General features: G+C 49.6%; 1 protein-coding gene across 2 annotated transcripts in view; it reads left to right on the top strand.

Moving 5' to 3' along the window:
- Positions 1 to 680: 680 nt before the first annotated feature.
- ubap2l (ubiquitin associated protein 2-like) overlaps positions 681 to 21,465 on the top strand; it is a 38,340-nt gene continuing 17,555 nt past the window's right edge. For both annotated transcript variants that reach the window (XM_080525745.1, XM_080525744.1), the window contains exons 1-15: positions 681 to 769; positions 2,225 to 2,365; positions 3,577 to 3,654; positions 3,968 to 4,078; positions 4,697 to 4,871; positions 9,897 to 10,016; positions 10,472 to 10,517; positions 12,315 to 12,359; positions 13,699 to 13,826; positions 14,425 to 14,490; positions 15,624 to 15,676; positions 16,137 to 16,222; positions 16,427 to 16,616; positions 17,014 to 17,236; positions 18,387 to 18,682. In XM_080525745.1, the coding sequence (XP_080381871.1) occupies positions 2,267 to 2,365; positions 3,577 to 3,654; positions 3,968 to 4,078; positions 4,697 to 4,871; positions 9,897 to 10,016; positions 10,472 to 10,517; positions 12,315 to 12,359; positions 13,699 to 13,826; positions 14,425 to 14,490; positions 15,624 to 15,676; positions 16,137 to 16,222; positions 16,427 to 16,616; positions 17,014 to 17,236; positions 18,387 to 18,682 (1,716 nt within the window). In that variant the 5' untranslated portion in view covers positions 681 to 769; positions 2,225 to 2,266. The remainder of the gene's footprint in view (positions 770 to 2,224; positions 2,366 to 3,576; positions 3,655 to 3,967; positions 4,079 to 4,696; positions 4,872 to 9,896; positions 10,017 to 10,471; positions 10,518 to 12,314; positions 12,360 to 13,698; positions 13,827 to 14,424; positions 14,491 to 15,623; positions 15,677 to 16,136; positions 16,223 to 16,426; positions 16,617 to 17,013; positions 17,237 to 18,386; positions 18,683 to 21,465) is intronic.

Below are 21,465 nucleotides of genomic sequence, written 5' to 3'. Positions count from 1 at the left end.
GCATGGAATCGACACTCTTTATTGAATCCTTGAATCCTACTTTGCGTTTAGGCCGACATTGATAATGTGGACAAAAACATTCCTCCCCAAATGTAATATTAGGCAATGCAAGAGCCACTTCATCTACATCGACATTGTCTCAGTGACATTTGTGACCTGGGCGACTGCCATGCCAATAGTGACATGTAACTACTTTGTATAGGATTATCTGACTGTATGGTTTAGCTGTACTGTAGGCATACACACACCATCATCAGGTAGGAATTTTACAGGTAGGCTTTGCTTGCTTTGCTATGGCAGTTCCAACTTCATTTAAATTAAATTAAAATTTAATTATTTAAAATTAACTTAAGACAAAATGCTGGCAAATCTGGAGAGGGTATCATCACCCACCCCAGTTAAAAATCTATGACAATTTCATCATCACAAAGTTTGTTGTGCAGAGGGCTATTTTTATTGACGGATGTTGATACTACAGTCTGGTTGGTGATCACGTGTCATGGGTCTAGTTTCCTTCCTTGAATCGCGTTCCCGTTATCCCACGTGACGCAGCAGCTCTCCGTGGTGGTGGCAGAGTGGAGCAGAAACAGGTAAATGCCGAGTCTCTCGCTTATTGTCTGCGCGAGTCGGTTCGGTGTGTATCCTACCGATAGGTGTATTCATTTCGGGCTTTCGGGGTTTGATTCCGTCTGAATCCGACTAGGAGGTCGACAGAGAGACCGCTTGGTCGGTTGTGTAGCAGAATATCTGACATTCACCCGGGTTTCTGGTCAGTACATCGCCTCTTATTTTATTTTCATTAATGTTGGGGCCTACGGGCCTACCTTGAGCCTCGGTGTCTGGTGTTACGATAACCCGTCGCTTGCGTTCCGATGGCGCGTCGCGTCGATCGGGTGGGTGCTAGCGAGCAAGCTACTCCGACCGCTGACGGTGGGCTGGTCGGTACGATTCTGGTTGATTTCGGACGTGTGCGGTACGATAAACATGTTGACCAGCTCGTCAACTTTGAAACGAGGCTACCGTGCTGGTGATTTTTCGAGACGCCAACACCAGCTAGCCGTGGAGCTACAATGGCTGCTGCTCTGCCTCTTATCTCCGCCATGAGGCTGAGGCGTCAAGGAGCGGAAGCCCTTCGAAATACCTCAACAGGCTGGATGGAGATTCCCCTCAAATTGCACAATAAGCATCTCCATCGCTAACCCGTTTGCTTTAAGATGATGGGATAACATCATTTCTCGAGCGGGCCTCACTAAATCTATTGGCTTGTGCAGTTGATGTAATGTTAGCCCTCTAGTTAGTGGGGCTAGAACGGTGCTGTGTAGAAAGTGTTTTTTTTTAATCGTTCTTCAAGTGAACGAGGTGATGCATCGTCGGGAGTAGGGTAGGTAATAGCATCAGATAGCTTTGCAGCAATTGTGTGGCCAATGATGGACTTGGTCTGGCTGGAAATGAGGACAGCTTTTGACGTCGTTAGGGGGAGAAGTGCTCCTAGCTTTAGCGAAGCCCAACTCTGGCTGGAGCCGAGTCAAAATGTCAGCCACTCCACGGCGATAAATGGTCGACATATCCGGCATCATTATTATTAGGATGCTACATGAGGACTATTGTAAAGACTTGGTGGGGGGGGACGGGGACGATTGAAAGCTCCCATCACTTGTGGTGTTTCCAGTTTGTCTCCGCCGTAAGTAAGCTGCACCTGACAGAAATGGTCTCCCTGGTGGTGACGGGGACTAGTCCAGCCTGGAGCACACTAACCATCCGTTCCCGGGTTAAATCCCGCGTGTAAGAACTTGACTGATGTGATCGGTTAACCGTTAACGTGTTCGGTCACCAGCTGACACAGAGCCGCGGGTAGTTGTTATCAACCCGGCCTTAGTTACTAGATGCTGAGCGTTGTTGGGGGGGGGGGGGGGGGGGGGGGAGTAGGCCACCCAACCATCCAGATTTGGACACCTTATTGATACTACAGAGCATTGATTCTCAGTCATTCCGTTTTTGCCCTTTTTACATTTTTGGAATGCTGAATACCTGTATACGATTTGTGTTTTATTGTGAACATCCATGCCATTCTAATACCACCACATCACTGAGGTCCCTGAACTGTTAACCTTGGTTCTACTAGCCTACCAAAATGGACATGGAATGTGAGGTTTTTTTGTTCGTTTTTTTGGTATGAATTGACGTAATCCTGATGACCAACCATCTTCCTCTCCTCTCCTTGCAGGTGTTATTCCTTTGTAAATACTGTTATTTGTATATACTGTAAATGATGACGTCGGTGGGCGGCGGAAACCGTGCCCGCGGCAGCTGGGAGCAGACACAGAGCCAGACACAGAGCCAGACACAGCACAAGCAGAGGCCTCAGGTGGGTACCAAGCCTAACCCCTCAACTCCACCCTAACACCTCAAACCTGCCCTAACCTTCATCCCACCCTAACCCCTCAACTCCACCCCACCCTAACCCCTCAACTCCACCCTAACCCCTCAACCCTGCCCTAACCCCTCAACCCTGCCCTAACCTTCATCCCACCCTAACACCTCAACCCTGCCCTAACACCTCACCCCTCAACTCTGCCCTAACCCCTCAACCCTGCCCTAACACCTCAACCCTGCCCTAACACCTCAACCCTGCCCTAACACCTCAACCCTGCCCTAACACCTCAACCCTGCCCTAACACCTCAACCCTGCCCTAACACCTCAACCCTGCCCTAACACCTCAACCCTGCCCTAACACCTCAACCCTGCCCTAACACCTCAACCCTGCCCTAACACCTCAACCCTGCCCTAACACCTCAACCCTGCCCTAACACTTCAACCCTGCCCTAACACCTCAACTCTGCCCTAACACCTCGACCCTCAACCCTGCCCTAACCTTCATTCCAACCCTAACACCTCAACCCTAACACCTCAACCCCTACGAAAGGTCTGGTCAAACTTGGCCTTCACGAAGCCAATAGAAAGAGCGTATTCAGAGCTCTGCCTCACAGCTGTCATCAAATACTAACAAACACTCAGTCAAACCACTCCCACTAAGGCCAGGTTTGAGTCGTTGTTATTATTGTGCAATAACCTGGGGACACGGCCTGCCAACCCCCTACCTACCTCCCTACCTACCTCCCTACCTACCTCAGTCAAACACTCAGTCAAACCACTCCCACTAAGGCCAGGTTTGAGTCGTTGTTATTATTGTGCAATAACCTGGGGACGAGGCCTGCCTACCTACCTACCTAACACACTGACCTCCCTACCTACCTACATAACACCGACCTACCTACCTACCTAACACACTGACCTACCTACCTACCTACCTAACACACCAACCTACCTACCTACCTAACACACCCACCTAGCAGCAAGCGCTGTGATCTCCTTGTGACACTTTGAAAGTAGTGAAGATTCACTGACCTTGAGCCCGGCCACACCTGTGGAATTTCATAGCGAAGATTAATTTGACAGACTTTACTTGTCTAGTTACTGAACCAGCTGCAGGCGGCACATTGCAGGGAGATGCTGAGGAAGTCTCTGAGGTCGCTGCAAGGGACTCCTGTTGACGTTTCCACTCTGTTGTCCTCCAGGCCACCGCTGAGCAGATCCGACTCGCGCAGATGATTTCGGACCACAATGACGCTGACTTTGAGGAGAAGGTCAAGCAGGTGAGAGAGGAAACCGTGTTGCCCGGGCGACTCGAATACTTAAAATCCTTTTTCAATACTATTACGCCTTTTCTCGATCGTTCGAGATGCGTCCTCTCCTCCGTCCTCCACTCGCGTCCTACTGGAAAAGGCAACAAAGGAGAAGGTCTAGGTTCCTCCCCCCTGACACATTCTCCTCCAATGCGTTTTTGAGGACCAAGCGAGTGGGGGACAGAGGAGAAGACGCGGAGAGAGAATTTGAACAATCGAATTAAAAAAGCCTTAAAACACGGGCGACGACTCACCCCTCCGTTCACTGTCCCTTCCTGTCCAGCTGATTGACATCACAGGCAAGGACCAGGACGAGTCGATGATCGCCCTCCATGACTGCAACGGGGACGTCAACAGAGCCATCAACGTCCTGCTGGAAGGCAGCCCAGACACTGTGAGTGGGGGGGGGGGGCTTTGTGTGAGGGGCTTAGTGGCCGGAGCCGAGGGGTCGGAGTAAACACGGTCACCCGGGGGCGGGGGGGGAGAGGGTTGGGCTCTTCCAGAGAGCAGGATCAGGGAACGAGCCAGGTAACGATCCCCCCCCCCCCAAAAATAAAAAAAACGTAGTGTTTGAGTTCATGTCGAAAGATTGGTCAGATTCGGTTGATTTGGAAAGTTGGGCAACCTCAACCACTTCTTCATGTTCAGATGTAGTAGACCACCTCCTCATGTTCAGATGTAGTAGAACACTTCCTCATGTTCAGATGTAGCTCCCATAGTAAACCCAGAAACAAAACAAGATATACAGAAATATATCAGAAAGTTTATATATAATTTTTTTTCTGTTTTTCCTTTTCCTAAGCTGGCCACTTTAGACATTCTGCCTTCTGTATGTTTGCTGTCTCTAAGCGTCTGCTAAATGACGTGAATGTTAAACATTTTAAATGTTTCTTGAACAAGCCCCCTTGCTCTCTACTAGAACACAACTGATCTCTGAACAAGCCTCCCCTAGTGCTCCCTCTGTTCATGAATGAAGCTGACCTCTGTTTCCACCTGTCTCCTTCCTGCTCAGGATTCCTGGGAGATGGTGGGGAAGAAGAAGGGTGTGTCGGGCCAGAAGGAGTCTGGTCCGGCGGAGGCCGGGGAGGAGGGGAAGGAGAACAGGGAGAGAGGAGGAGAGAGGGACGTGGCACGGCGCCGTGGCGGGGCCCCGCGTCGGGGCCGAGGGGCCAGCAGGGGGCGAGAGTGTGAGTCACGTGTCTTCACTTCACCTTGTTGTTGTTGTTGTTGTCTTTTTTTTTTTTAAGTTCTTTTTTCGGAGTGGGGCAGTCAAGTAAATTCTTGTTTATTGTGATGAAGACAGTAGAGATATGACAGGAAGGATGGGTGAGAGACAGAAGGGATGACATCCGGAATCGAACCGGGAACCCTGCGGTTACGTGGTCGACGCTTAGTCCGCTACGCCACTTAAGCGCCCGTTGTTGTCTTTTAATATCAAGATTATCAGTTGTCAAAGAACAACCTATAGGCTATGCCCATCCACATTCGGTCGTTCATAGTCAGGTTTTCATCTAGAATGTGTTTGGTGCTCTTTAAGCCCAATGCACCCGGCGTGCGATGCGACGTCGCACGACAATGTTCTACGACAACAATCGCTTCTCAATGCACACGGCGTGCGACCGACATCGCACAACAACATTCGATTCTCAATTCACACCACCGACGTCGCACCAGGCAGGCTGATCGCTATAGGCTCTACCAATCCTACCCAATATTGCTTGCCTTGCTCCCACAATTTCTACAATATACAACTGGGCATATTGTGCTTACATGCTTGATTATTATTTATTTATTTTTAAAGTTATTTTTTCTGAGTGGGGCAGTCCCACTCATATAAAAATGTTTTAATGACAGATATAGTGAAGATTATGACAGGAAGGATGGGTGAGAGAGAGAAGGGATGACATGCAGGATATGTCCACGGCTGGAATCGAACCGGGATCCCTGCGGTACATGGTCAGCACTTAATCCACTACGCCACCTAAGCGCCCCAGATTATTATTATTATGATATAATATAGGTGTCTTGTAATCCCATGAGATGGGCCGTGTAGCTATGAAGTAAGTTGTCTGCAGCGGTCCTCGTGTACACCACGGTTTCCGTTAACCGGTAATTACCGGTCTTTGTCCGGTAAAATATGTTGAAGTCCGACATATTTAAACGTCTTTGGTCATAATATCCGGTGAATTTTTTTTGAATACAATTCGCTAAAGTTTAATTGTCACATTCTGATTCCTTCTATATTAAAAAAGACGAATATATAGGCTATGTTGTGTCTTGTTGTTCTCTAATTTACAAGATACACTTTATATTACGTTCAACGAGCGTCTTTATTCAGCATCCCAACGACAACTAGACCACACTAGTCGATCGATGATAACATGTAATGCTACGGAGGCAATAGCAATCAATCCCAGATCTATGCTAAACATAGCAATATACTACAGGCTATATATTTCTTTTATTATTATATGATTTGACGCCGGCATGATGATGACTCCGCGAAACAGCGGTAATAGCCTGCCTAGCGTTTAGATGGGGAAGGAAAAATGTTCTGCTCACCGTGCAAAAAATCGGGGAGGAATAACGGATTCACGAGAGGAGCAACGAATATGAGAATGTTGCACTTTTCAATAAAATGTTATAAATCTAGACATTGTGGTATTTCTTTATATACGTATCCCAGCCTGCCTTCTCAATAAACAGTTATGTTCTCCTCATTGTCATACTCCCAAGTATGATTTGACAGGCAGCTAAACTAAATGCCTTCCCAACCAGCGAGACCTGGTTATAGAAATGACGTTGTTTTATTGATAAAAAAGGGTAAAACTGGAAAGAGAAAAGAGAAAACTCACATTAATCCCAAACAATTTAACAGACTTCAGTTAACGTAATGTGGAGTCCGTTCATTGATCGATACAGTCTGTTCAGTTCCCAGTGTGGCGCGCGTTCAGCGCTGGACATATGGCATAGCGCGCATGCGAATCATGAAAACCTATATTATTATATTTATTATATAGCTCGCATCTAATCGTATCGGATGAGAAATAGACATTAAATGGCATATATAGGCTACACAACAGTAATCACCGCAACAAACAGCTATATTATATTTTAATATGATGACCGGAATATCTCACGTTTGTCCGGTAAATTGAAATCTTCCCGGACACGTTGACCGGCGCCAATTTTTTCTAACAGAAACCCTGGTGTACACTACATTCTCAACTGTTGTACCAAGTTGAACTCTCCTTTCATTGTGAGACTGCAGAATCTCCTAGACCCACAACCAACCGCCTCCTTTTTAACTTATGGAAAATTAGTTGATGCTCAGCAAGCTAGCTGTGTATGACCGAAAGACGCGTGTAAAAATGTATGCTCCAGTTCTCTCCCCGTTATGAGTGACTCAATTAATTTAGATACACCAGTTGAAGTTTCCCAATTTTCCCATTGTGATGTGGATCCGTCGCACAATGAAATTCGATATTTAGCAGTGCCACAGTGTCCTGTGCGACTCGTCGGCCGCCGTGTGTGTCGTCTCATTGAAAACAATGGAAGATAACATTCTGTCTGTCGCACGACCCAAAAAAATCCGGCGCACGACAAAATTGCACGCCGTGTGCATCGGGCCTGAGCGTTCAGCTCCAGGTGTCGTCACCGCCGCCCTCTTAACGACGGAGCCCCCCCCCCCCCATCACCCACACTCACCCAGAGGAGGAGAAGCCATTAGAATAGTGATTAGTGTTCAACATCCTCCTCCGCCGTGTGTGTGCGCGCACCCTTAATATCTTCTGCTAGGTCATGAAGGGGGAGGGGGGGGGGGTGACAGTGTTTAGTGGAGTAGAGGTGGTAAGCTCGCTCCTCAAGGTGAAACTCTGAACAGTCCACATGCAGACAGACAGGCTCTGAACAGTCCACATGCAGACAGACAGACAGGGTCTGAACAGGCTCAGACAGGCTCAGTCCACATGCAGACAGACAGACAGAGAGGCTCTGAACACTCCACATGCAGACAGACAGACAGGCTCTGAACAGTCCACATGCATGCAGACAGACAGGCTCTGAACAGTCCACATGCAGACAGACAGACAGGCTCTGAACACTCCACATGCAGACAGACAGGCTCTGAACAGTTCACATGCAGACAGACAGACAGGCTCTGAACAGTCCACATGCAGACAGACAGGCTCTGAACAGTTCACATGCAGACAGACAGACAGGCTCTGAACAGTCCACATGCAGACAGGCTCTGAACAGTCCACATGCAGACAGACAGACAGGCTCTGAACAGTCCACATGCAGACAGACAGACAGACAGGCTCTGAACAGTTCACATGCAGACAGACAGACAGACAGACAGGCTCTGAACAGTCCACATGCAGACAGACAGACAGGCTCTGAACAGTCCACATACAGACAGACAGGCTCTGAACAGTCCACATGCAGACAGACAGACAGGCTCTGAACAGTCCACATACAGACAGGCTCTGAACAGTTCACATTAGGGGTGCAACGGTTCTCGGTTTTTTTACGGACGGTACGGTTTGCGTTCCACGGCTCAATTCACTAGTGAACCGTGACGGTTTTCGGTTTATGCTGCGATTTGGCTGCGTTCGTAAATTAGCTCTGAGAGCGCCGCAACAGTTTGAGGAAGCCCCGGATTCCTACAAGTCTGCGGTGTGGGGTCAATTCGCTTTTCCCGTTGAATACGACAATAAGGGGGGGAAAACAGTGGACAGAAATATTACTGTCTGCAAGCTCTGCTTAAAGCGTGTGCCATATGCAAATGGTTGCACCTCTAACATGAACCAGCATATTCGCCGCTACCACTCAACGATAACACTGACTGGGAGCAGGAAAGCCAGTCAGGTAGCGTCAGTGAGCAGACAGCAGTCTCTCTCTGATGCGTTCGGACAGACGTACACTACCACTTCAGAGAAACACAAAAAAATAACCAATGCAGTGGGGATGTTCATTGCAAAGGATTTGCAGCCCTTTTCGGTGGTTGGAGATTTGGGTTTTCGAAATCTGATAAAAACTCTCGAGCCCCGTTACAGTGTCCCCTCCCGTACATCATTCAGCACCAAAATAATCCCCGGTATTTACCAAACAACGCGCAGAGGCATTGAAGACGATTTGGCAAAAACACAGAGCTTTGCACTGACTACGGAGGGTTGGACCTCCCGGGCAACGCAGAGTTACCTCACTGTCACGGTCCACTACATGTCACCAGATTGGGAGATGAAGAGCGCAGTACTGCAAACTCGTCCACTATACGAAAGCCATACCAGCGCGCACCTGGCAGAGGAACTAACAAATGCAGTGACTGAGTGGAAGTTGGAGAGGCCAAACATAACAATTCCCGTAACAACAGACAACGCAGCAAATATCGTAAATGCGATCCATGAAGCTGGTGGACTGGGGCCACAGATCGGCTGCTTTGCGCACGTCGTAAATCTCGCCGCCAAGAAGGCAGTGGCAATAACCCCGGTGTCCTGCCTCCTGGGTAAGATCAGACATGCAGTCACTTTCTTCCACAAAAGCACCACAGCCCACCATATTCTGACAATTAAACAAGATATGTTAGACTTACCAAAACACAAATTAATCCACAATGTCGCAACTCGTTGGAATACAACACATGACATGTTGGAACGCTATGTGGAAAGTGTTACTTTTGTAGTGTGAATTTGTTTTCCTCCTGTTTGTATACGGGCTACCAGCTGTCAAGGCTAAAGTGCACTTTTACTTTCGAAAGTGTTTATTTATTTTTGGACATTTGAAAGTGTTTTTTGTTTATATACAATTATATATACATTATATACATAACATATACATGTGTATGTTAAAGTTCCATATTATGTATAAGCAAAATAAAGTAAAGTAACAGTTTGTAAATAAATAGTAGCATTTGTTTCTGAACCGAACCGTACCGAAAACCGTGACCCAAAATACCGAACCGTACCGAACCGTGGGCCAACTGAACCGTTGCACCCCTAGTTCACATGCAGACAGACAGACAGGCTCTGAACAGTCCACATGCAGACAGACAGACAGGCTCTGAACAGTCCACATGCAGACAGACAGACAGGCTCTGAACAGTCCACATGCAGACAGCAGCCAGCAGCACAACACCACTCTCTGACCTCACACAGCCATCCTCTGTTCCCTCCCTTGTCTGTCCTCCTCCTCCTCCTCCCCTCCTCTCTCAGTCCGTGTGCAGGAGAATGGTGTGGAGGGGGCCAAGGCTGGGGGTCCGGCGGCAGCGCGGGGCACAGAGAGAGGCCGCAGGGGGAGAGGCCGAGGGCGGGGGCAGACCCAAGGAGAGCTGAGTGAGTTCCACGCTTTGATTTTCTCATTGAGGGTCACATCTCCTGACGTTAGAATTATAAGGTTCTATCTCCATTTTTGTCAAAATGTAGTTTTTTACATAATCTGATCCATTAGGTGTTTATTAATGCCTGTGTGGTGTTATTTTTTAAATGTTGACATTTTTGAGTTAGTAATTCATCAAATACAAAGGTTCCATCTCACAAAACATAATGGAATGTAAAAACTTTGACGCTCAATATCTCTGAACTGCCCTAAACGGAGATAGAACCTTATCATTCTAAGCTCACGATCTCTCTTCCATCTCTGGTCTGGACTTAATAATAATAATAATAGTAATAATAATACATTAGACTTATATAGCACTTTTCTAGACACTCAAAGACTCTATCCCCCCCTCTCTCTCTATCCCCCCCTCTCTCTCTACCCCCCCCTCTCTCTCTACCCCCCCTCCCAGGGGGAACTGGCAGGCGAGGGGGCAGGTTCTCTGCGCAGGGCATGGGGTAAGAGAACACCTGTGTCACAGAGCGGATGGGGAGGGGAGGGGGGGGGCGCCCTCCTTCACGCCCCCCTCCTCCCACACCTGTTGCCATGGTGACCAGAGAGCAGGACCCGCCAAGCCTATTGTTTAGCCTTAATCCGAAAGCAGGAAGAAGAATTTGCATCGGCCAATGGCGCTAGAAGGAGTGGGTTGAACCGAGCGTATTTGAGTTATGTAACCGTAACTCAGCCCCCACGGTTCCTTTGTGTCTAACATAGTTGGTTTGATTGCGTCAGGCACGCGTAACTCCATCGATTAGCATTGAAACATTGGCTGCATACGGGTCTGCTCTCTGCCTGTGGCATACGGTGACACGGGTCTCAGATCTGTGTTCTTATTTTGGGGATTTGATGGGGCGTGCGTGCGTGCGTGTGTCTGTCAGTATGCCGTTTTTTTCTTACCACATCCTGGTCATTGAGAGCCCTATCTGTCATCACAAAGGAAGCGGTTAGCCTAAGGCTAGGCCCTAGCTTATATACTGCTGCTTTGCCGTCAAATTAGCATGTTAGCAAGCAGCCATTTCAAACTGCTTTGTTAACAGTTTGGTGTCTTAAGACGCCGTTTGTCTTGTTAGTGATTTTTATATTAGTCCCCCTGGCTATGGGGATAGAAACCATGTCCCTATGAGATGCTTTACTAGAACTAGGGTTCTCAAAAGCCGTCTGTGTGCGTGCGTGTGTGTGTGTGTGCGTGCGTCTGTGTGCGTGCGGGGGTGTGTGTGTGTGTGTGTGCGCGTGTATGCGTGTGTGTGTGTGTGCGCGCGCGGGCAGGCTCGATCTGACTGGGCCGCAGGTTTCCCCTCCTCAAACAACAAATGGTGATTTATGTCTTGAAGCACCTGGGGGTGTGTGTGTGTGTGCGTGTGCGCGCAGCTGCTGTGGAGGATGGGGGGGGGGGGCTTGACTGACTGAGGGGCATGAAAGACGAGCTGTCGCTCTCAGGAGGAGACAAGACGTGACACAGACGTCTCCATCACTTCTACCGCGTCATTCCATGATTAACAACACGCTGGGTCGGCTCTCTACACGTGGTCTCTTCAGGTTGTTGTGGGGGGGACAGTGGAAGAGGAGAAGGCTAATGAGTTAGCAGTGGCATAACTGCTACTGTTTGTGTGTGTTTGAGAGAGAGAGAGAGAGCGGGTTTGACTTGGTCTCGGTCTGGATAGCGACTAACCTGGAGCGTGAGCGCATAAGCTTGCATAGACGGCCACGGTGTATGGTGTGGTGTGGTGTGTGTGTCCAACATGTCCCACTTTAGGGTGTGTTGCTTCCGCTGCTGCTCGTGTGTGTGTGTGGTGTGTGTGTGTGTGTGTGGGGCTGGCTGGCTGGCTTTCGGAGCCTGTGTTTTGCAGTTTGCATGATCAGTGTGTCGACGGGTTGATCTTAAACACTGTGCTTCCTCACCTGTTCAGATGACGTCGGGACACAGTTGAGTTTTTCTACGAGTGTGTGTGTGTGGCGTCGCTCTACTTCCTCTCTTAGACCCCCCACCCACTGTACTACACTCGCTCCCCCACAATGCAGTGCTCACCCATTTTAACTGTGTGATTTAACACGAGTGTGAGTGTAGTAGTGAGTGACTTTTGTTGTCCATGCATGTTGTTCTCCATTCCTCCTGTGAAAAAATCAATAGTCTCTCACACACACACGCCTACACACACACACACACACACACACACACACACACACACACACACACTGCATCCCCCACTGTCCCTGTTGTGCTGCTTGTAATCGTTGCTGTTGTTTTTCCTCTAAAGCCAGATTGATAAGGGGTCCAGATATGATTTGTCAGGAGACGAGAGGTGAGTGCACCGCCACTGGTGTGTCAGTGTGTCAATCTTGCTATCTGTGGGGAGGGGGGGATTTGCCAGCTAATGCCATGAGAGAGAGAGGAAAGTAAATGACAGGAAGAGAGAGAGAGAGAGAAAGGAAACAGGGCATCACAGCAGAGCTATGGGAACATGACTGCCAGCGACGCGTCGTCCCGGTAACATGACATGGTGTGAGACAAGGGGCTGTCTCTCCAACTTGAGGGGGGAAATGTGTTCTTACACACACACACAATCCTTAAGGAGTCACTGCTGTCCTGTTCAACATAGCCCCAGTCAGTTGCCATTGTTACCGTGGCGTTGCCATGGTGAAGCTAGGGTAGGAAGGGTAGAATATGAAAGTTAGAGTCCTGCTGCTGCTGCTGCTGCTGCTGTGTGTATCTCTGTCCTCCTGCTTCCCCTGCAGGCCCTAGGCTAGGTCATCCCCCCCCCCCCCGGCACCCCAAGTGAGCCCGAAAAAAGCAAGACCCGAGTTATTTTAAGGATGTGTGTGTTTTTTTTCTGTGCTTCTCCATAATTGTCTCTCTGACTGAACTGTGGCCATGCAGCAATGTGTCAGAACTTGTGGAAGAATACACACACACACAGCGAGGGGAGAGAGAGAGAGAGAGAGAGCGAGAGAGAGAAAGAGAAAGAGAAAGAGAGAGAGATAAGAGTTGAGGAACTAGTGAAAAGCTGCCTGGACATTTTGCCCATTCCTGGTTGTCTCTCCTTCGCCCTTTGTTTTTAGAAATCTGCTTTTTTGCGGGGGGGGGGGGGGGGGTGTTTCTCAAAATGAATGTTGTGTGTCTCTGCATCACATCAATCTCTCTGCTATCATCACTTCCTGTTCCTGTCTGGCTGTTTCTACTTCCTCCCACACTGTAACCGCCCCCCCCCACTCCCACCCCCACCCCCGTCTAATGCTGCGTTTCCATTTCCCCACCCTTCTCCCGAAGTATGCCCTTGTGCACTTTACACCCCCCCCCCCCCCCCCAAAGTGGATTTACAAAGGAACGGATTGATGTCAGAAAGAGCCCTACGCTTAGACCAATCCTAGACTTTGAAATCCATTGTCAAGAAAGTCCACAAGTGCATACTTGTCGGATTGGTGTGTCAAGAGCCTTCGCTCGGAACCAATCCTACACTACCCTTTTTTTCTCAAAAGAAACCAAATCCATGTGAGGATACGAGTGTGCACTTTCAGGGGGGGGTGAAGGGTGGAGAAAGTGAAATGGGAGGCGGCCCCGGCCCTGATGCTCCAGTGTTGTGAGGCGTGTCGGGGGCGGGGCCGTGTGCTCAGGTTCCCTTGGTCTGGTCTGGTCTCTTCCAGAACCTTCAACCCGGCCGACTACGCCGAGCCGGCCCAGCCAGAGGACAGCTACGGGGGAGGGGCCAGCTACGGGGGAGGGGCCAGCACCTGGAACAACACGGGAGCCCTGGAGCCAGAGGACGCAGCCAGTACGTACACAAGCACCTTATCTGGGGGTCAGGGTCTGTACCATATCTATGGGTCAGGGGTCAGGGTCTGTCTACCATATCTAGGGGTCAGGGTCTGTCTACCATATCCAGGGGTCAGGGTCTGTCTACCATATCTAGGGGTCAGGGGTCAGCGTCTGTCTGCCTTATCTAGGGGTCAGGGGTCAGGGTCTGTCTACCATATCCAGGGGTCAGGGTCTGTCTACCATATCCAGGGGTCAGGGTCTGTCTACCATATCTAGGGGTCAGGGGTCAGGGTCTGTCTACCATATCCAGGGGTCAGGGTCTGTCTACCATATCCAGGGGTCAGGGTCTGTCTACCATATCCAGGGGTCAGGGTCTGTCTACCATATCCAGGGGTCAGGGTCTGTCTACCATATCTAGGGGTCAGGGGTCAGGGTCTGTCTACCATATCCAGGGGTCAGGGTCTAATATCTAGGGGTCAGGGTCTGTCTACCATATCCAGGGGTCAGGGTCTGTCTACCATATCCAGGGGTCAGGGTCTGTCTACCATATCTAGGGGTGAGGGAAGGCTGGTGGAGGTAGAATGACCTCTCATGCGCCTCGTTCCTCTCTCCAGGGCTGGAGTACTCTACAGGAACCACGGAGGGAACAAACTACCAGCCCAAATTTGACTCTGCTCCTGGTAAGACTGGTTATGATCACCAGCCTGGTGTCTTTTCAAAACTTGAAAAGTGTCATCTCGGTTTCTGTTGAAAGTGCTGTTAGCCCTGTAGTTAGCATTGAGCTGTTGTTTCAGTGTGTAGTCCTGTTAGCCTGTAGTTAGCATTGAGCTGTTGTTTCAGTGTGTAGTCCTGTTAGCCCTGTAGTTAGCATTGAGCTGTTGTTTCAGTGTGTAGTCCTGTTAGCCTGTAGTTAGCATTGAGCTGTTGTTTCAGTGTGTAGTCCTGTTAGCCCTGTAGTTAGCATTGAGCTGTTGTTTCAGTGTGTAGTCCTGTTAGCCTGTAGTTAGCATTGAGCTGTTGTTTCAGTGTGTAGTCCTGTTAGCCCTGTAGTTAGCATTGAGCTGTTGTTTCAGTGTGTAGTCCTGTTAGCCCTGTAGTTAGCATTGAGCTGTTGTTTCAGTGTGTAGTCCTGTTAGCCTGTAGTTAGCATTGAGCTGTTGTTTCAGTGTGTAGTCCTGCTAGCCCTGTAGTTAGCATTGAGCTGTTGTTTCAGTGTGTAGTCCTGTTAGCCCTGTAGTTAGCATTGAGCTGTTGTTTCAGTGTGTAGTCCTGTTAGCCTGTAGTTAGCATTGAGCTGTTGTTTCAGTGTGTAGTCCTGCTAGCCCTGTAGTTAGCATTGAGCTGTTTCAGTGTGTAGTCCTGTTAGCCCTGTAGTTAGCATTGAGCTGTTTCAGTGTGTAGTCCTGTTAGCCTGTAGTTAACATTGAGCTGTTGTTTCAGTGTGTAGTCCTGTTAGCCCTGTAGTTAGCATTGAGCTGTTTCAGTGTGTAGTCCTGTTAGCCCTGTAGTTAACATTGAGCTGTTGTTTCAGTGTGTAGTCCTGTTAGCCCTGTAGTTAGCATTGAGCTGTTGTTTCAGTGTGTAGTCCTGCTAGCCCTGTAGTTAGCATTGAGCTGTTGTTTCAGTGTGTAGCCCTGTTAGCCCTGTAGTTAGCATTGAGCTGTTGTTTCAGTGTGTAGCCCTGTTAGCCCTGTAGTTAGCATTGAGCTGTTGTTTCAGTGTGTAGTCCCGTTAGCCCTGTAGTTAGCATTGAGCTGTTGTTTCAGTGTGTAGTCCTGCTAGCCCTGTAGTTAGCATTGTCTCTCGTCCCAAGGTGCCTGGAGGAGCGCCACAGAGGAGTGGGGCACCGAGGACTGGAACGAGGACGTGAGTACCACCTGGAGCATCTCTCTCTCTCTCTCTCTCTCCCTCTCCCTCTCTCCCCCCCTCCCCTTCCTGTTCTCTCTGCTGAAGCCTTCTCCCTGCTGACTGCTGAGAAGTGTTTTAGCGGGATTACGAAATTACCGAACCCTGTTTATAACTATGGGTTGCGTCTAACCCGAGGGTTGCAGGGTTACAGTTCAACGTAAACGGTGGGTCCTCTGGTACCTTTTCTAGGCAACATTTGAAGCGGGTCAGAATCGATCAGGCGTCGGCTTCAGCCTAGTTGTTGTTTATATAACGGTAATGAGTTTAGACGAGGCAGGATCTCTTCAATGCTGATTAGATGATTGTAATCCATTTGTTCTCTGTCTCTCTGTCTCTCTGTCTCTCTCTCTCTCTCTCTCTCTCTCTCTCTCTCTCTCTCTCTCTCTCTCTCTCTCTCTCCCTCCCTACCTTCCTCTAGTTGTCCGAGACCAAGATATTCACAGCGTCCAGTGTGGCTACCATGCCTCTCCCCCAGGAGAATGTCACCATCACTGCGGGACAGAGGTGGGCCTGGTCTCACACACACACACACACACACCAGCGCACTGGTTCATGCCCCAGTGAGTCAGAACAGCCGTTCTGTTTGCCCCCCTTCTCTGACCCTCCCCCACCTTCCCCTTCTCTGACCCCCCCTCCCCCACCTTCCCCTCCTCTGACCCCCCACCCTCTCCTCTGACCCCCCCTCCCCCACCTTCCGCCGCATTGCAGAATCGACCTAGCGGTGCTCCTGGGGAAGACCCCCCCGTCCTCCTCCGCCCCGGCCGAGGCCGAGCCCCCCGCCCAGGAGGCCCAGCCCCCCGCCCTCTCCCAGTCGCTGGTCTTCAGCAACTCCAAGCAGGGTGGCGTGCCCCTGTCCCAGGGCCCCCCTGGCAGCACCCCCTACCCCCAGCACAGCATGGTGAGAGCACAGGGGGCGCCCACACACACACACACACGCCCTTTACCCAGGCCGACTCATCGTAACTGCATTTATTTAACCTTTTATTTCCGCCAGGGGAAATGTTGTTGAGAAAGCTAGACTTTTCTTTTTTACAAGGGAACGTGACCTGGACAAGCTAACGGCTAACGTAGCGCTCCTCTCTGGGACTCCTAGACCCAAAAAACCCAGAGACACCCGGAACCGGGTTCTGTTGCCATATACAGTTCTGTATTCTTAGCTCCCTGCACGCACGACAGACCAGCAGATTACTGTTGTTGTCTGATTGTTAACAAACTGTTCTGCTCTGTTCTGGTAACCTGTCATTCCAACACCGACCACTGTTCCAAGTCTAACCCCCTCCCCTCCCCCCCTCCAGGTCAGCATGCTGGGCAAGGGCTTCGGGGAGGTGGTGGGCGAGGCCAACAAAGGGTCCGGGGGGGGCAGCACGGGGGGGACCACCAGCGGCTCCCAGTTCCTGGAGCAGTTCAAGACGGCCCAGGCGCTGGCCCAGCTGGCCGCCCAGCACGCCCAGGCCCCCGGCCCCCCCGCCACGGGCCCCTCCTCCTGGGACACCAGCCCCGCCGCCCGGGGCCCGTACGGTGAGGAGGACACGCTAGGCCCCTGTTAGCCTTCCTGTGGGGGGGGGGGGGGGGGGGTTGGCTAAGGAGACGTGACTTCGGAAAAGGGCGGGAAATGCTAACGCTAAGGCCTGGGTTACACGGCGGCGGATTTGTCTGAAACGGCGATGATCTGATATCCGTTCGCACCTCGCGGCTACACGACTCAGCCAAATTCGTGAGCTGAGATGGTAACGCTGGGAGGGGGTTTCCGTATCGCTTTCGGAGTTGGGGGCGTTTTCCCATAACGATGATGTGGACACCCACACGTGTGTCGTGGTTTACTTCATACTGTTCAGCACTTCAGGTCACATTCACTTCAGGTCACATTCAATGCATGACTTGTGCTGGAGGCTAAATGAAATTATGAAAGCGGCAAATAACAAGTGTGCGCATCAAAGGTGTAGGCATTAGGCACGTAACATCTATGCTGTATGAATAAAGTTTGATTGATTGATGTATGTGCGCATTGCGTGCGACCCAACCATTCAGCGCAAGTCTTGTGCTTGTGATAATTAGCCTGCTTGCTAAACCAGTGCTGTGATATTATGTATCGTCTTAGAAACGTCTTGAGGCACTTACAAAACATAAAGTTTATTATGCATCAGCTCTTTTTACAGCCTAAATGTACACAGATGAATAACGTATACATGCCATATCTTGGATGCAGACGTAATGTAAGTGGAGCGAAGATTGATCGGGAGTTGACAATACTACTGGAAATGATTGAAAATGGATGCATTTCTATTATTTTACTGTACTGTCTGATATTTGAATAATGTTCTGGGTCTACCAGTACGCGCATGCCCAGTGTACCTGAATACACGGTTCCATGTGGCCAGAGATTCTTTTGCATGACAATGAGAAAACGCTCGTGTGGCCAGAGGTTGAAATTGCGTTTTGTGGTCATGTAGCCTGGGCCTGAGGGATGTTGTGTCAAGTGTTTTGGCTTTGATGGGTTTAGATCTTACATTGGTAGACTGGGTGTAGAGGCGCTGTCCTGTGTCTGTCTGTCTGTCTCTTTCTGTCTGTCTGTCTGTCTCTTTCTCTCTCTCTGTCTCTCCCTTTCCACGTCTCTAATCCTCCTTTCTCCTCCTCCTCCTCCCCTTCCTCTCTCGTTCTCTCCATCCAGACATGAAGGCCCAGCAGGAGGCAGTGATCCACAGCCCCTTCACCAAGCGCCAGCCCTACCAGCCCACCTCCTCCTCCGTTCTGGAAGCCTTCCTCCCCCCTTCCTCCTCCTCCCTGCCCCCACACGCCACCACCCCCTCGCCCCACATGGTGCACCCCCCGGCCGCGTCCTCCCTCCCCAAGATGGGGTTGCAGCGGGTGTCCCCCGGCCCCCCGGACCCCCAGGGCTCAAGCCCCCTGCCCCTGCAGCAACACAAGCTCAGGCAGCAGAAGAAGAGGACCTCCATCTCCACCAAGGTAGCGCACACTACACACACACACGCTACACACGCTACACACACACACACGCTACACACACACACGCGCTACACACACACACACGCTACACACACACGCGCTACACACACACACGCTACACACACACACGCTACACACACACGCTACACACACACGCTACACACACACACGCTACACACACACACGCTACACACACAAGCTACACACACACACGCGAGTAAATTGTGATAATTTGACAGTAGCCTGTAACCCTAACCCTAATCTATTAACGGACCTACAGGCAAGGTCATGGAGCGGTGTTTTATAGGGTTAGGACACGGCAGCGGGTTTGACTGAAACGGCGATGATCTGATATCGTTTGCACGTCGAGGCTGAACGACTTCCCGAATTCGTGAGCTGAGACGGTGATGAGACGATAACACGGGGAGGGTGTTTCCGTATCGTTTTGCGTGGTCAGCGATTGCGTTTTTCGATAATGATGACGTGGACACCCACACATGTTCTGTATACTTAATATTGTTCAGCACTTGAGGTTACATTCAACACATGAGTTTTGCTGGAGGCTAAATGAAATGTTGAAAGCGGCAAGTAACAAGTGTGCGCGTCAAAGGTGTAGGCATTAGGCACGTAACATCCATAAATAAAGTTTGATTGATTGATGTATGTGCGCATTGCGTGCCACCCAACCAGTCTATAAATAGCCTACACCTGATAAACCAGTGCTGTGATATTATTTATCGTCTTAGAAACATCTTAGCGAGAGGCACTTCAACAATTATCATAACATTTTTTTATTTTTAGGATATACTGTTGAGGTAGGAGGCCTGTTGTTCCGGTTCCTACAAGTTTCAACAAGTCGAATTGAAGACCTTTTTAGACCTTTTTTAGACCTCTTTGGATATGCGCCAGACAGCACCAAGGTTCGGAGGTTCCCGAACGCAAACCGGAACGGTTCTTTGCTGGTGTGAAAGCCCTTCCTGCTGTGACACGAGAGGCTGCGAACAAACAAACCCTGAGCTTGGCTGTGGTCTGTCGTTAGGTGCTCCGTGACGGGGAAGGAACCCCCCCTCAGCCACGGTCCGCTTCACCAGGAAGCATGCCGTCTTTGCGCCTTACTGCTTTTCAGCCAAAAAACACTGAACGGAGAATCACGTCAAGAAAACGAGGCAGTACGGTGTCGCCAGGCGACGGAGCGTGGCGTTCTCTGTACTGCGCTTAGAAAAGACGTGTCGAATGGACATTGTCGTCAAGGTAACGTGATAAACGGCTCTTGGCCATTCCGTGGGGGCAGGGGTATCGCTGTAACATAACTAGAGATGCTCCGATCTGATCGGCGCCGATCGATATCGGCCGATATGCCCTTGATCGGTTTTGATCGGAGTTCTCAAAACGGCCGATCAAACACGGCCGATCAGTTTACATAGAGAAATGGCGTCACCAGTCTGGCAATATTACACAGTGTCGGAAAGAGACAACAAATATGCAGTTTGTAATGTTTGCTCAAAAGAAATACCTTGCGGAGGAACGCACGCAAGGTCTTTCAATACCACGAATATCATACGACATTTGCTGCGTTCGTCGATTCGCTCCGAGAGCGCCGAAGCGCACACTGGGCTCGACGTCATAAAGGGACCGAGTGCTTTGATTGGACGAGAGGCGTTCCACGAGTGCTGGTCAGAGTTCCAGCGCGACTTCACGAGCGTAGTGTAGGTAGTGTTCAGCGACGTCATGTGACCCCGCGAGCAGGAAGTCACTAAGCTAGGCTAAGGCCCATAGCAATAACTATTAGCGCGCGAGTTTTAAGTCTTCCTCTGTGCACCTGGCACAAGTGTAGATAGCGAGCGACTTTTCAGCATAGCAGGACATATTTTAGATGATAAGAGGAACAGGGTGAGTGCCAAAAACGCTGAGATGCTTGTATTTCTCAAGGCTAATCTGCCAGTGATGCTGCTTAATCAGAAGTAAGGTTTGAGTCTGAAATCTCCTTAGGTGCAATGTTTTGTTTTTTTGTTTTATTGATTATTGCTGACTTGCTGTCTTATCTCCTCCTAAATATGATTTGAAACAGTATTTTATATTTGGCTATAGCCTGTTTATGTTGCAGTTTAGTTTGGGTATGTTTATTGTTCCTCAGGAAAGCTACAGTATAAGCTCCAAGTTCTCTAAGAGCCCCTAGTTCCTCTCATTCGAGTGGATTGTTGCACATTTGATGTGACAGTGTACATTTTATTTATTATGATTTTTATTTTTACATTTTATTTGTTTTTCCTGAAGTAAGCTACAGGTGGTTGTGAATTCAATAAAACAGATGGTTGTCAATTCATGATACTTTCTCATCTCCTAATTTCATTTGAATACTTAATATACAATGTCAATGGTGTTAAGAATAATTAAAAACATAAATAATGCTACACAATAAATAGAATGCTTCAATTGCCATTTTCGACGCTGTGATCGGTGATATCGGATCGGCAGATTACTGATTCCAGTGATCGGCACCAAAAACCCTGATCGGAGCATCTCTAAACATAACAGGTCACGGTAACCCGGGAGGACGGCCGCGCATCTGTTACTTCCGACGTCTCTTGGGCCAATCGCAACGCTTGTTCTGGTCAACCCGTTGTTTTAAACGTTAATAACAGGCAGCCCCCTCTTCCTCTTCCTCCTCCTCCTCCTCTTCCTCCCCCTCCTCCTCTTCTTCCTCCTCCTCTTCCTCCACCTCTTCCTGCCCCTCCTCCTCTTCCACCTCCTCCTCCTCCACCTCTTCCTCCCCCTCTTCCTCC

The sequence above is a fragment of the Nansenia antarctica genome, assembly GCF_963989245.1.
Source record: "Nansenia antarctica genome assembly, chromosome: 3".
In the NCBI taxonomy this organism is placed as follows: Eukaryota; Metazoa; Chordata; class Actinopteri; order Argentiniformes; family Microstomatidae; genus Nansenia; species Nansenia antarctica.
This window is presented reverse-complemented; position numbering and strand designations above follow the sequence as displayed.